Source organism: Cariama cristata, unplaced genomic scaffold (assembly GCF_000690535.1).
Source record: "Cariama cristata isolate BGI_N322 unplaced genomic scaffold, ASM69053v1 scaffold16793, whole genome shotgun sequence".
Classification (NCBI taxonomy): Eukaryota; Metazoa; Chordata; class Aves; order Cariamiformes; family Cariamidae; genus Cariama; species Cariama cristata.
This window is the reverse complement of record NW_009610332.1, coordinates 42,496-57,288: the sequence shown is the minus strand read 5'-3', so window position 1 is coordinate 57,288 and position 14,793 is coordinate 42,496. Positions and strand designations below refer to the sequence as shown.

The window sequence follows — 14,793 nt, the reverse complement described above, 5'->3', positions numbered from 1 at the left end:
AGAGTGTGGTCTAAAGCAGAAAATACTCTGTACTATTTAACATGGTCTTTAACTTAATCAGCTCATATAAAGTCTTCATTTGTAAACTGTGTTGCAAAGGAAGGTCAAGAAAAAAGCAAAATGTGTGAGACAAAACATCAAGCAAGAGAAGTCAGAATAGCCTTCACATTGTCCTGTGTTTGAAAGTAGCCAGTATCAGAGCCCAGTACGGGAACCGGGCAATGGGGTAATGTTACCTCCCCAGAGCACTCTCCCAGCTTTCAGCAATTTGCAGTTCAGGGTCTTCCTCAGGCACAATTGATATCGATGTATATCTTGCGTTTTCACAGTGTTTAAGTAATACATTTTTTTTCTTTGAAATGCTGTAGTTAGACAGGAGGCTGCTAGGATTTGATCTAGATAATATAGTTCGTGGAAAGCAGAGTTTGTTGTTTCATACCTTTCATTGTGTTTTTTCAGGTGTTGAATTCTTGTGGCTGATATTTTACATATCACTGTGGTCTCTAAACAGATTTAATAAAATGAATTTCAATTTTATACATTCACTGTACTTGAGCTATGTCCTTACCATGATGAATGAACCTATACTTTGTGCATTTGTCATAAGTGAAGAGATTTTTGATAAATTTGTGTGTGTTTACCTTCTATAAAAATAAAACCTTACATGACCGGAAATTTTCTGTGGTTCTTATATAGCAGTTACTTTATCAATTTCACTCTGCTTAGATGTAATGATATACTATCACATCTAAAAATGTTAGGTTGGCTTCACTGTGAGGAAGATCAGCAGTTAGCACACTAGGAACTAGCAATCTTATTTAGATTAAGATGTTCAGATGTTAATTCAGCGCAGTGCATTCGTATCTGCAGCCTTGTGCTTTGTCAAAATAATTTTTAGTTCAGGATTCAAATATTTTCATATTTTCTAATTTTCTGTATTGTTCACATATCTGGCAGGAGAGTATACAAGGGAGTATCTCATGATTTAATTTCAAGTAGTTCTTTTAAATGACTAGAATAAAAAATTCTGTTACATTTTGTTATGTTTAAATACATCACAAAGTGATTTTAGTATTGTATTAATGATGTTATTTTTAGGTAGAGAGTACAGAAGTGTATTGGTCTTAGTCAACTGACTTATATTACATCGTTTCACAGAAGATTGTTTGGACAATTGGATAAAACTCAGATTGCTGACATGGTTTATGTAGATGGGAAAGGGTAGGCGAATATTGCACTTAAATAGAGGTTGAAGTAGTAGCCAGTTTATAAAATGTGAGACAGTTTCCTAGCATAAGCTGTTGAGATTCTTTATATAACGTTAGATTCAAATTTTCCAGTGGTGGAATTTTTTTCCAGATCATGCAGAGATTAGAAACCCAAAACTGTACATCAAATATGCCGAATAACTGTGCAGCGCAGAACAAATTTCTTTTGGGGTGGTTTAACAACTGATCAGTGTAATGTATTGGTGCTCAACAAAATGTTTATGAGTTTAAGTATAAATATTTAAAATATTTTTATACTTTGAAATTAATATTTTATACTGTATACTTTGTAATTAATCATCTGGCTGTTCTTATCATATCTCTTCCCTGTCCTTCTTTCCTCGTACACATGGAGTTTTACATAATTCTTCACTGTACTTTCTGGCTTTTGAAGTAGGAATCCCATTATGTTTTGTTTATAGGTGGAAAAAATGGGTCATTTGATACTGGACGCCATTTTCCTGACCCTTTTTTAGTTGTAGGATTAAAGCAGAAAAACTGTATGGATGCTTAGTTTTAGATTACTGGAGCTACAGTAACATAGCCATATGTGAGGATGATTAAAGTGCAGATTAAGCTTTGAAGGGACGACTTTTTTGAATATCTGCATCTATTTTACATATTACTATATGTTTGCAATTGGCCACATAGATACAATCATGCTGTTTAAGTTAACAGTGTTCTGGAACAGAATTCTGCTGCTTACATGTGCTTTTTATAATAAAAATATAGATTATTTTCTTCTTTAAGGTATACGTGTTTAACAGTTCGGTACTCCATCGTGCAGAGGAGTGTTCTAGGGTCTCCAGTACATTTCTCCATGAAAATGTAATTGTGGCTGATGATACTTACCTTTCAGAATTTCAGTGTAACTGTTTGCTAGCTTCAAAGCTCTATACCCAGGGTATTTTATTGCTTTGTCACTGATATTAACACTTCTCAATTTCCTCTCCATTATCCAGCTGTAGTTTAGAGCACCTCAGTGATTGATGTATGAAGCTTAAATCTCTGCTGTCTTGAATACACTCTGTGGATGCCAACAGCTTGCTCTTTGGTTATTTGGTTGCGTAACTTAAAGTAACCCTGCCAGCCTACACCAGATACGTGATTGTGGCTCTTAAAGATCGGATTTAAAGCTTGGATGTGTTCTGTGCTGAAAACAGTCCTTGTAGGTCTGAGCAGTTGCACTGACAGTAGCTGCTGTCTGCTGCTGTTGTTTGCAGGCTGCCTGACTGCCCAGAGGAACAGGAGAAATGTTTAATTTTGTGTGTTTGGCATTGCTGGAGGAGTGGTACCGTGGTGGGGAAGAAAAAGGTATTCTCGTGACCTGCAACAAGGCTCTAAGCAGAGCCTGCAAAGTCTGACATTTCTGTTTTCCTCAGGGCTGGGAAAAAGCAGTCTTTTAGGATAGTGGGATATTTTGAGTGCTGTAGTGTGATCAGAGAGTCTGCTGTCCAGTTCAGACATAACACAGGGAGTTCCCAAGGTGCCTGGGGTCTAGACAGCAGAGACTCTGTCCCCAGTTCTTACGGTGGCTCTGGAGGAGTCCATCTACCTGCACTCCAGGCAGATGGGCGCAGGTGGGGCGCTGCAAATCTTGTACTGCAAATGTACTGCAAGGCGGCTCTGGGAATGAATGTGTCATTTGTGGCAGATAAGGGGATGGTGTTCTAGTATAAAGCAGTATGTCACTGAAGAAATCCTGGCACTTAAATGCCATTAGATTTATGTGTATCCAAGTGCACATCTAGTCAAGATGTTCTCCCTTTCACATGCGGTGTAATACAATTTCAAGGACTCTTGGATTTAGCTGTCTTCAGGGCCAGAGGCCTCTAACTGCCAGTCTGTTGTAATGTCTGCAACCTGTAGAGGTGCCTAATTTAATCGATTTCCTCATGGATACTATTTGTTAGCAGCTACAGTGGCAAGTGACACAGCAGTTCTTCAGTAAAAGCCATGGGCAAGACAAGCAGTCTTCACCGAAATCTTACATTTTGATTGCATCCTTACTTTTCATCCCTCTGTACTGTCTGAGCTCTAAGCATCTTGCTGGTCCATGAGAACAGACGTGGGCTGGGCTGTATTTGTCTTGCACACGTTTGGCTGGTGTATGAAGTGTCGGTATCAAAAGACTGCTTTCTTCTTAACCTGCAAGGATGGATGGACACACAGATAGTAATGTGGGGATTTTTGAACTTTCTTGTCTCTGAAGGAGAATGTTGTGATAAGGCCTGGTTGTCACCCTGGGAGAAAACACAAGGATTTTAAAATAAGCACTAGGAGTCTTGATTTTTAAAGTTTCTTGGAACATTATATTTCAGATTTAGCCTTACTTGCCAGAAACTTTCTGAATGCCAGCTAAAGCCTTTCAGCATGCTGGTACCTGCAGCCCAGTGTCATGTTGGTAGGGGACTCTGGGGAAACATATGATCTGGAACAGATGTTTTTGTTGTGAAACCTCAGCAAATCTTAGCACAACTTTCACCTAGTTGACTCTGTTTTGTAGAGCACACGGTTACCTCAGAGAGCAAGCCTGAACACAGAAAAGCTACATTCAGAGAAATTGTGTTATTCAGCTTTGACACGTATCTGTCACTGCTGTCTTACAGCAAGCTAGCTACCTTTTGCTCTGTTTCCTTTCGGCTGCATGCGCTGACGGTGCTTTGGCTCACCAGCTCCCGAAGATAAATTCCTAGCCTGTATATTTTGGATATGCCTGTGTACCCCTAGTCTCAGTCTTTTCCTAGAAAGCAGCGATGAGGCAATTTGGCTGCAAAAAAGAAGAAATGGAGTTTACGTTAGCTCTGCAGTCTACAGCCAGTTCACGGATATATTGGAAGTTGTAGCTGTGCTGTTAGCAGCAGTGTAGATTGAGGTGAACCTTGACAGTATGTTGTCCATTTTAAAGATCTTTTCTGACAGTGGCTGTAAAAATATGATTCTAAGGAAGGTGCAAATAAGTACAGAATTGTTTCTTCACATAAAAAGTGTTTCCTCAGTGATTGACATCAGTCCTGAAATACAGAGATTAATGTTACAGGTTGGGGGAGGACAGGGAGAAGAAGCCAAAAACCCAACATGGTTCTGATTCATGTAATTACCAATTGCTGATCTGGATCAAAAGTAGAGGGGGAAAATGGTAACCAATATCTATACTCTGTTGGAATAAAGTATACTACATACAGTTCAAAAGTCGCCTTGCCTCTCCCCCCAGGTACTTGTCTGCAAATTTAGAGCTGGATATTCAGGATGCAGTGTTACTCATGTTATGTACGACTAGAAGAACATGTAGAAATGGGCACTGAAGTGTGTATTTGACTGTTTTGAGCATAGCGAGGGGATAATAAGCTTGTATCCAGGATCTTGCTTGTATCTTGAATGAAAGCCCAAGATTCTCTGCATTTCTTAATTCTTCTACTTACCTACTCATGAGAATGTGGCCTTAGTCAAAGTTTAAAAAAAAAAAAAAGATCAAAACAAACCAAAAGAAAAAGTTCACTAGGTATGTGCCTTCCCCTCAGAGAAACACACGTTTTATTTATTGATCTTATGATTATTCTTTTACAGTGAAATAAATGCCCGGCTTGATGCTGTGTCTGAAATTCTACTGTCAGAATCCACTGTGTTTGGTCAGATTCGAAATCTTCTTTATAAGCTGCCAGATATAGAGAGAGGCCTCTGCAGTGTTTTTCACAAAAAGGTATAACCATAATTACCCTAATTTATTATTTTATAAATGGCGTCATTCTATCTTAATGTACTTCCAATTTTTTTGTGTGTGTGTTTGAAAATATTTTCTTCATAGCAAGACTGACGCTGACATCATAAAGGGATGCAAGTTTGTAAAAGTTATTTCTGCCTTATTGTAATATCTTATTTGTTACCAGTGATACGCTGATAGAAGAAGGTCTGTGTAGGGTTCTAGAATATGTAATTGTAATGCTAACAGGAAAAACATGTGTGGTACTCATGATTTAGTGCCTGGATTCAGTGAGATGGGATGGTGCAATAGGTCCTTGTGCCATAAATTATTTGTCTTTAAAACAAAGCATTGCATTCTGTATGCTTGTCTAAAATCACACTTGCAAGTAAAACTACTTGGCTGTAGTTAGCTGTTTTCAAATGAATGTTAATTTGTTTATAAATTCTGGAATTTGGATCTCACTTCAAAATTTTAATAAGAATTACTTGTAATGAGACACTGACAATTCTTAGTTGAAGCAGATTAATGTGCTAATAGCACCTATGCAGTACTTCGTGTTCTTTTATTTCACTGTTATATTTAGAGATTTTGACAGTTTGTTTTAGATAAAGGAATAGGTGGGTAGAAGGAGAGCAAAGTTGTAATTTCCTTGTGTGGCACAGCACAAAGTTTTCCTCTTTGAAAATCTGAAACTCAGTTCTTGTATAATTTTTAAAGCCCTAATGTGTTGCAACGTTAGGTACATGGAAAGACTTGCATATTTCAATGAGTGGATACAGAGGTCCAGCCACAATGAAGTTTATGAAGAAAAGGAGCGCACCAACTTCCCCATCCTCTAAAATGTACTGTATCCACATGATACAATTGTTTTTTGAAACAACTGTCCAGGAATTAGATAATTCACTTTTTAATGGTTTAACTCATTTCAGGTTGAGTGATAGGTAATAAGGTTTGTAGGGATACACCTGTATTTCACAACATCCTGTCAATCCTTCACTGCTATCCTGTGCTTCTCTTCTTTTCTTTTTTCTTTTTTTTTTTTGTGTGTGTGTGTGCTAGACTATCTGTTTCTTCACGTATCCCTTCTTGTAGGACTGCTTACCCTTCTCAGCTTTAAAGCTGGCATTCAGGTGGAACCATTCAGAGACCCTGGATTTTCATGTGTTTTTTGTTAGGAGGTGACAGTGTAGTTTGTCTTAACAACAGCCACTGTAGTGTGGAGATACGCATTTTTAGTGAATCAGATGCTGGAAAGAAGTTGCAGAAAGGAAGTGCTCCAGCGGAATCCTTAAGAAGGGTAAATGAGGGGCAAAGCTCCAAGTATACAGTTTTCCTTTGAATTAGCTTCCCTTGGTAAAAATCTAGTTTGTCATCAATTGCAGAACACTGTGGAGAGTACCCAAAGCACTGAGTAACACCTGAAGGTCTTTAGGACTTTGAGGAGATGACAGAGTCACTGAAAGACAGGATCTGTTTTGAAAAGCAGACTCTGGGAAACAGATTCTGCAGTCTAGACAGACAATGCTTTCTTTTGGAACTGACTTTGCAATGCAAAACGTGCTTATGGGAACTCTCCTGGTAAATAACATCATTGTATATTTTCCTGGTCTGACTGTTAATTTTTTGGTTTTCAATAAGTCTGCTAATGATTCTTATCTGGTAGCACCATTTAAATTGGCAGTTGTTAATCTGACCTTCCCCTCATTCCCATTAGCCCAAACCACAAAAACCCATTGCTGATCCACCTCCAGGTACGAGCAATCCGGAATTAGAACAGCATCCTTGTAGTGGGAATTAGGTACTACCTTGGAGGTCATATTACCAGCTCAGAGTTTTCCCCAGCCTGAAAAAAAGACTATGGGAATGGTTAAGGAGACAAAAGTAATGCTACTGTTGCTATGGAGAGTGGAATTAATATAAGAACTGGTTGTTTTTCTCAGTTCCTGCAGCTCCAGCACCTGACACCTTGCCAGGCAGAAGTGCTGTCAACAGCAGAATGGCCTCACCCTTCTCTATGGCAAGAGAAGGATGGATGGAGATGAACTGTTTGAAGACTTCTTGGTAGCATTCAGAAGTTGATTTCAAAAGGAGAGACAGGGAATTGTCAAGAGTTTTGTCTAAATAGTGCCTGGAGCTGATGCAGAATTAGATCTTGCTGGAAAGACGTATTGGCTCAATGTTTTACGTAACCAGTTCAGCAATGCCTTCTAGCCCCTGGAGAGTGCCACCAAATACTAGAACAAAATTTAGGCCACATGCATTTCCTTTTGTGATCTGCATCTCAGGACAATGGGAAATATGAATGGCAGGACCCTGCTTTTTTGGTCTCAGTTGAAGAGATGATTGCTTAGCCTTGCCTTGCAGAATGGCAAGAGAGTGGTTGGAGACTTATGCTTGAATAGATCCAAAAACCAGTACAGAGTAAATATGCCATCAGTACTTTTAGAAGTGTGACCTACAGGGCCATCCTGATGTTGCTTGCTGTTTTCATGCCGGGTTTCATGGACTGTGTTTCAGAAGATAAATATTTATACAGGCTCAAGCCATAAATGTTTATCTTATATGTACCCTGTGCTCAATAAACATTATTTTTTGACTAAAGCTCAGTCACCAGACTGAACAGAAATCATCATAACAAATGGTCATTGAATTTACAGAACAGACTGAAGTGAAGCTGTTTCACTGAACTCCTACACAAGGAGTGCAGTCAATAATCAACCCTTACCAGGGCATGTAGTAAAATGTCATCTCAGTCTGTTCTGCTTCTAACTTCAACCATAGGCTCTCCCTCATTCAGAATTCCTCACAAGCTGCTGCAGTTGGGAAAACCTCTGCAGTTCTGAATCAGTTTCTAAAACTTTGCTGCCCACTTACAAGGCTGCTCACCTGTGCAAAATAAAGCAGGCAGTTGCTACACGGTGGGTATTTGCTGCTTGGCTGCCTACAGCCTCCTTATGGGAATTGCCTTTCAGTTTTCCAGTGAATACTTCACTACTTCACCATCGTGCTCAGACTCTTCAGAGAAGGGTGCTGCTCAACTGGATGCTATGTCGTTAAAATCTTTCACATAAACTTGTCAACCAGAATGATGCTGAAAACGTGCCCTTCCCTGGAACATATGTTTGATATTTCATTGAAGATGATCTGATTTTTTTCAGAAGATTCAGAGAAAATTTTTATATTTCAGATTTTTTTTCTCTTATTAAATCAATACCTGTTATATATACCCAGCAAATTAGTTACTGTTTTTACAGAATGTTTAAAATAAATTCTCCCCATAGCATAATGTATTGTTGACTTCAGCTAAGATGTACCTTATTTTTTTACATTTTTTCTTCTGATAGCAGTATGGACATTTTGCATATACTATACTTTTAATCTTTTAAAGAATTTGCATCACAGATATTTTTAGATTTGCAATACCAAACGCTGATTTGAGCAGATTGTTCCCGGCTAAGCTGATTAATATAAATAATGTCATAATAAGGGGACATAGTAACCTTAAAATGAAATACTTTATTTTTCCCAAACCAAAAATAGTATGCTAACTGTACTAAAAACATAAAGTTAGGTATTGCAGTTTGAAAGGAGTGGTAAATGTATGCTGCATTTCAACTTTTTTATTTGAAATGCTTTTAACTTGGATTGGTCAATGGCTGTCAGCTGTGGGTCTCTGTGGCTCCCTTTTAGATCTGCTGGAAACAGTTTCACTAATGCAAACAAGGTTAAATTGCTTTCAGTGTTGTTGAAAGGGTGTTAGATCTAGCATACTGCTGTGATCTTTCATGCATTCTGCTCAGTAGCAACCATACTATTTTCAGTACAGTTTGATAAACTGCTGGTTGAAACTATTGTTTGGCATCACTGTCAACTCTGAGGTTATTTTTCTAGTGCCAGAGAAGCTGTAGCTATCATTGATGGCGTTTCAAAACTAAGACTTCAAAAATAGCATTGAATAAGCTGGTGAGAATCTTCCATGAATGCAAGACTATTAGTCCTGCTTTATGTAAACCATTTTTACTGTATTTTAAAAGCTTCTACTTTGTAACAGTTATATATCTTTTGTAAGGTTACTTAGGAATTAAATGGAAACCATCCCATTTTAATAGAGCCCAGCTTTTTGGAGTTATTTTTATGTATCTGTTCCAAGTTATCTGTTTGATTAGTAAATCATTTCTTCAGTGGAGCCATTAAATTTTACATGCGAAGTCCTGCAGTGTTACTAAAATCAAGCCAGGGGAAACAGTAATACTCTGAATAAGCACAGAAGGGGTAAGTTCACCTTCTTTCTTGGGAACACTGTGTTTAACAAAGTTGTTTGCAGTAAAGCATGCTGAATTTCCCATTCTCCAAAGGGACTGTAGACGGCAGCTCACAGTAGAATCAAACAGGTTTTAACTCATTAGATGATTATTAGGATGTGTACGCTATAAGAGTTACTGTGAGAAGCTTCAGCATATTCATTAAGCATCCTTTGAGAAATCTCGTGATAACTTTCAGGGTTGTTTACAGTGTCTTTTGTACATGACCAAGGTTGTTTCCCACCCCTGACCCCCCTGATTCTTTTATAGGTGACACTGCCCTGAAATCTAGTTTCCTCCCCTTATTGGAGGCCCGCCTTCACCAGCCTCAGCACCTTTACTGAAGAACACCTCAGACAGGTGTTCTTGTGTATTCTTAAAAGTGTTTTCTTTTCCTACCCTCATATGGATAGTGTCCCAATTAAGTCCCTATGTGGATCCTTTTTTAAAAGAACAATTACAAAAACCCAAAACAAAACAACAAAACCCAAAACGCCTGTTCAACTGATGTATTTTTTTTTAGTGTCCATATTTGCTCATTCTTCCTTTCTAGACATTGTTCTAGACATTCATTCCCCCTATCGGGGACCTACTTTGCAATTTCATGTGGCAGGGCTTCAGCCTTTGCCTCCTTGAGTACATTTTACAGTCAAGGAATCTTGCAGAATTTTATCCTTTATCTGCGTCAAGGTTGATGATGGTGATGCAGTCAGTCATACTGTATTTTACTTTAAGTCCAAGCTTGGATTTATCATTTGTTTAGTCTTTCAGACCTTTGCTTTGTGCTTTAACTTTAAATGCCATTGACAGATTTACTGCTTTATTATTTCGTTTTATTTTGTTGTCAGAGCTTTTACAAGATAGAGTAAGTAAGTTCCAGATTATCAGAAAGATGTTGATAAATTGCAGCAAGTGCAGGGGAGAACAGAAGTTTTCATGAGGTTCAATAATGGATTGTTTATGAAGAAAGACTAAAAGATTATAGTTTGGTTAAGTTGATGATTAAAAGAGAACAGAGAGTTTAGAGATATTTGAAGGGTGTTAACAGCAAAGAAGGAGTTGAGTTAGTGTAATACAAAAGAGTAAAACAAGAGCTATTAGAATTAATTTAATGGAAGGGAAATTTAGGCTATCTGATAAAACTTTTACATGGATGATACTTACTACTTTATGGATTAGTTTCTGAAAGGAAATGGTAAGCACATAGTTTCTTGGAATATAAGGGCCTCAGATGAACAAAGATGAACTCTTGTTTTCCAGGAACATTCAGAATGTGATCTCTCTGGCCTTCCCGAATGTCATGAAATGCCATGGTTAAATTGCATATTCCTTTAGTCAAGTATCTACCAACCTTGCCTGTTTGGTATGAGAAGTTCAGTTCTTCAGCACACAGCCGTGCTTCAGGTTACTTGGAGAGTAACAGATTCTGGCTGTATGATAACTTCAATTACGTTTACTTCCTCATGTGATTGAATGCATTTTAAATGGCCAGGAATTATTTTTCTCTGATTTTTGTTTAGTATTGTCTTTATGATAGACCGAATTGGTGAACACAGCAATTAACATTATAAATTATTTTCTTTCTAGCCTTATTGTTGTCAGTCACTTACAAATTCCGGTGTCCAGAGTGGATTGCCAAGGCTGCAGGTTTAGATATATCTTTATTATGGGTTTATACAGCATGGAGGCCACTTCCATCACTGGTCACAGTAGTGACATATATTTAATGAGAAAAACACTAAGGCTGTAACTGGAGTGTACCTTAATTTAGTTTTTTATGGTTTTCAGAAGGTTGCATTTAGATGCTCTTTATATTCTGAAGGGCTAGTAGGCATTACAGAGCAAACTTATTTTAGGGTTTATGTATGTGAGGAGGTAAAATGTTCCTTTCCAGCCCAGCATTTTTCTTAATACTTGCTTCAGTGTTTGGGTACAGAAGTTACTTGGGTGAAATAACAACAGTGTAATAGATGACAGCATTGTCTTAGTTTTTGCATGTGGCTGTGGGAAGGAAAGAGAAAGAAAAAAATTACTTCTGGGGAGAAATAGAAAGAGAAGAGATGACAACAAAAATGTAGACGTGTTCTATGTAATAGTGATTCACTGAAGCCTGCATGTTCTGTAATCGGTGTTGTACTGATCACTACAAAATGCTGACCAGAAATTAAATTTTAGACTGTATGTTGTGTGCATAGAAGAGAGAAAAAATGGGAACAGAACGATGTGACGTACAAAAAATACTATAGTAGAAGCATTCATTATGTCCTACTCCCTTCCTTGCATCCTCAGGTGAGGAAAGTAAACTGTTTTTTTCAGTGTTGTCGGTTGACTGATGGGAGAAGACCAAAGAAGGAATGTTTCTACAGATCAGGAAAAGATGAAAAAATATCAGCATAATTATTTATGGACAACTTTTTTCAAACCTTCTGAAATGGAAATGTCCTGGAGTGCCACTGAATTCAGCAGGGTTTGGAGGCATTAAGTGTCTCGTAGGACCAGGTTTACATTTGGTTTGCAAATATGGTGTAGCACAAATGCAGACTTACTTTTGTAAAGACCATTTCAGAATGAGTATTACCTAATTTGTAGGTGGGGCATGAGTACCTTAGGTAACTGACAGTTGATTGTGACAAGTGAGTGGGAGGGATTAGGAGTGTGGCAGCAAGTGAATTGTTTTGTTGGAGTTGTTAACTGCTTGCAAAATCCTGACCCTGACCGCTGCTAATTCTTGAAAATTATCTAAAGGTAGCAAACTGTGCTGATGCTGAAGAGCATCTAGAATCTAACAGCAAAACATTTGAGCCACATCAGAAGTAATATTGGTTAAAAAAGAGAGGAGTTTCTCTTTTACAAGTCACTTCTTTTGGTGAGAAGCTGCTTTACGGGAACCAATATGCTCCTACTCTATGGATATGGTGAAGCAAACTCTGAAAGTGCTGTGTGCTATTGGCTCCAATCCGGGAGATTCCCTTTCAATGATACCCTGGCTAACTGCCTGAAAGAGATGGAACTCTGGTGAGGATGAAAGATGGAGACCGGGTTAGTTGTTCTTAGTTCTTCTTAGTCTCCTTATCACATAGACCTGGGAGTAACCAGCCAGAGGCTGAAGCTGGCAGTAGCTACGAGCACTTTAAACAGTGACTGCTGGTTTTCTTTTTCTGTGGGGTTTTTTCTCATTTCGTTTCTGTGTTCTTCTTCCAAGACTCTCCCTGTCTGTGTGTGTCCTTGTCTTTCCAAACCCTCTCTTGCCAAAACAGCATCCTAGGTATTCGGATAACAGCGTATAGGTGCACAAGCCCTTATAGACAAGTTGTGACACTTACAAAATTACTCAGCCTGCTTTTTTGTGGTTTGCACGTTATTGGGCCATTTTCCTGCTACTTCTTGGCAGCATATGTGTTAAACATTTTCAGGAATAATGGACGTCAGCTCTTGACTGATTCCTAACAATGGTTGAAACTGTTAGTATGCTTTATTAACCTTGTGAATGTGATAAGATTATGCAGCTGTGTTACAGTCCATAGATTTTAATTGCATTTTGTCTCATTTTCAAAAAGGAAAAAAGAACCTGTAGGTTTTAATGAAAATATAATACATTGTAATGATTTAGACATTGCTTCCCTTCTCAGTGCTCAACACAAGAGTTCTTCTTAATAGTCAGCACTCTGTCTCGTCTGGACTTGGAAATTCAAGCTCTTGTTCCAGTCATACATTCTCATGTCAAAACTCCTTTATTACAAAATGCACTGTTGGAAATCCCAGAACTTCTCTCCCCAGTAAAACATTATTTAAAGATCCTTAATGAAGAAGCAGCCAAGTAAGTAGAGAAAATGGATGAATCTTCTGTATCTCATAGGCTTTCTGAGTAAATGTATTCAGTTATGCGAATTATGCATCTTGTTTTAATACACCTTAGTTTCATATTTTTGATTTTATATTTATGTGTATACAGGTTGCTTATAGTTAAAGCAGAGGTTGCTTTCTACAGCTTATATTCTTTTTTTAAAGTTAAACTAGGCGACCAAGTATTTTGCCTAGTGGCTGTCTGCCTCAGGCTGAATAATTTTTTGAAAGTTTTTCAGCTGTTTTGGGAACGAATTTAGAGCAAAATATGTTTTGCTCTTGTTAATTTGTTTAACAAATTTTGAATTTTTTTTTTAAATAGAGAAGCTATTCCTTTTGAAGATAGAGTTGACGTTCAGCAGAGTGGCTGCTTTACTGCTAGAAATACCCTTTTTACTATTTTTGTGAAAAGTCATCAAAGCTTTGAGTGCCCCCTGTCCATCTTTTTTAAAAATCTCTTTACATGCTCACTAATGACAGAGAACATGAAGTTTAATAGCTCTGAGGAGTCCATGTAGCCTGCGTGATTTTAACCCCTCAGAGCATTTCTGGGGTTAGAGCCCTGTTTGTGGACTTCCTCTAGAGAATGACTAAACAAGCACCTACCTCAGGCTCTGGGTGTGATCAAACTTTTCCCTGGAATTGCCTTCCTGCAGTTTTGGAGAGGTGAGCTGAAAGTATGGAGGCTGTCTGCCCTTTTTTATCTTAATTCTGTGCTTCATTGGTCCAAGAAAAAAGGTGGCAGACAAAGGAAGAAGATGCTAAATTGGAATGAATATGCATTATAAGGCGGAGTGTCTTTAAATAATTTACTGTTTCTTCTGAAGAACTGCTGCCTCCATTGTTACCACCTAGATCTTAGTTTTAACCACAGGAAGAAGAAAGCAGGAGTGTTAATATGCAGAATAGTAAAGCAAGAACATGAGTTCTGTAAGGGAGGGATGTGTGAAAACCTCTCAGGGGACAGGATTTAGGAGGAATACCTCATGGCCAGTAAAAGTCACTGTCTTTCAGAAAAAATGCAGTATAAAATCTTCTTAAAAAGATTCTCTCATGGTGCTAGGCACACAGGCAGTAGGTCTAGCTTGCACAGCCAACCTTTCTCAGCACTTGACTTCGCAGGTTTTTGGCCTCCTTTCAGTGTAGGGGTTTTTTTTGACACAACATGTTGAGAGGATATTCTGAATGTAAAATGAGTATCATCCAGCTTTATATCCAGATCATCCTAAACTTCCCTGCTATGAGCGAGTTTCATTTAACTTTGTCCATTTCCTCATGTGTAGTATTATGAAAGATAATTGGCTGTGATATGCCTAGAGATTCTTTGATGAAAGATATTCTATATAGTTTAATGTATAGTTATATTGGGACAGCATAGTCTTGATTTTTTATTTTCAGAACAGACAAAAATAAACATCCAATTTATTTATAAAATCTTGTTTATCTCTCTCCAGCTGAGATTTAAAATTAAAGACATTTAAGAATTAAAGCCTAGAACTTACTTTATTTGCTTCTGAATTAGAGCCAGATGCAAGGTATATAAATTTGGAAGTTGAGATGGGTAGAAGTATTTGCTATGCCCATTGGACAGGTGGGATTATGAGATTTCTGCTGATGCATGGTATCCAGTTACAGTTGTGACAGGTTATGACAAAGCAGACTGTATCTTAATAATACC

The 14,793-nt window shown here is 38.0% G+C and overlaps 1 protein-coding gene across 1 annotated transcript in view; it reads left to right on the top strand.

Moving 5' to 3' along the window:
- Nucleotides 1-14,793, top strand: part of MSH3 (mutS homolog 3) — a 112,913-nt gene that overhangs the window by 56,719 nt on the left and 41,401 nt on the right. Inside the window, exons 13-14 of the mRNA XM_009697857.1 lie at nt 4,836-4,968; nt 12,902-13,089. Coding sequence (XP_009696159.1) covers nt 4,836-4,968; nt 12,902-13,089 — 321 coding nt within the window. The remainder of the gene's footprint in view (nt 1-4,835; nt 4,969-12,901; nt 13,090-14,793) is intronic.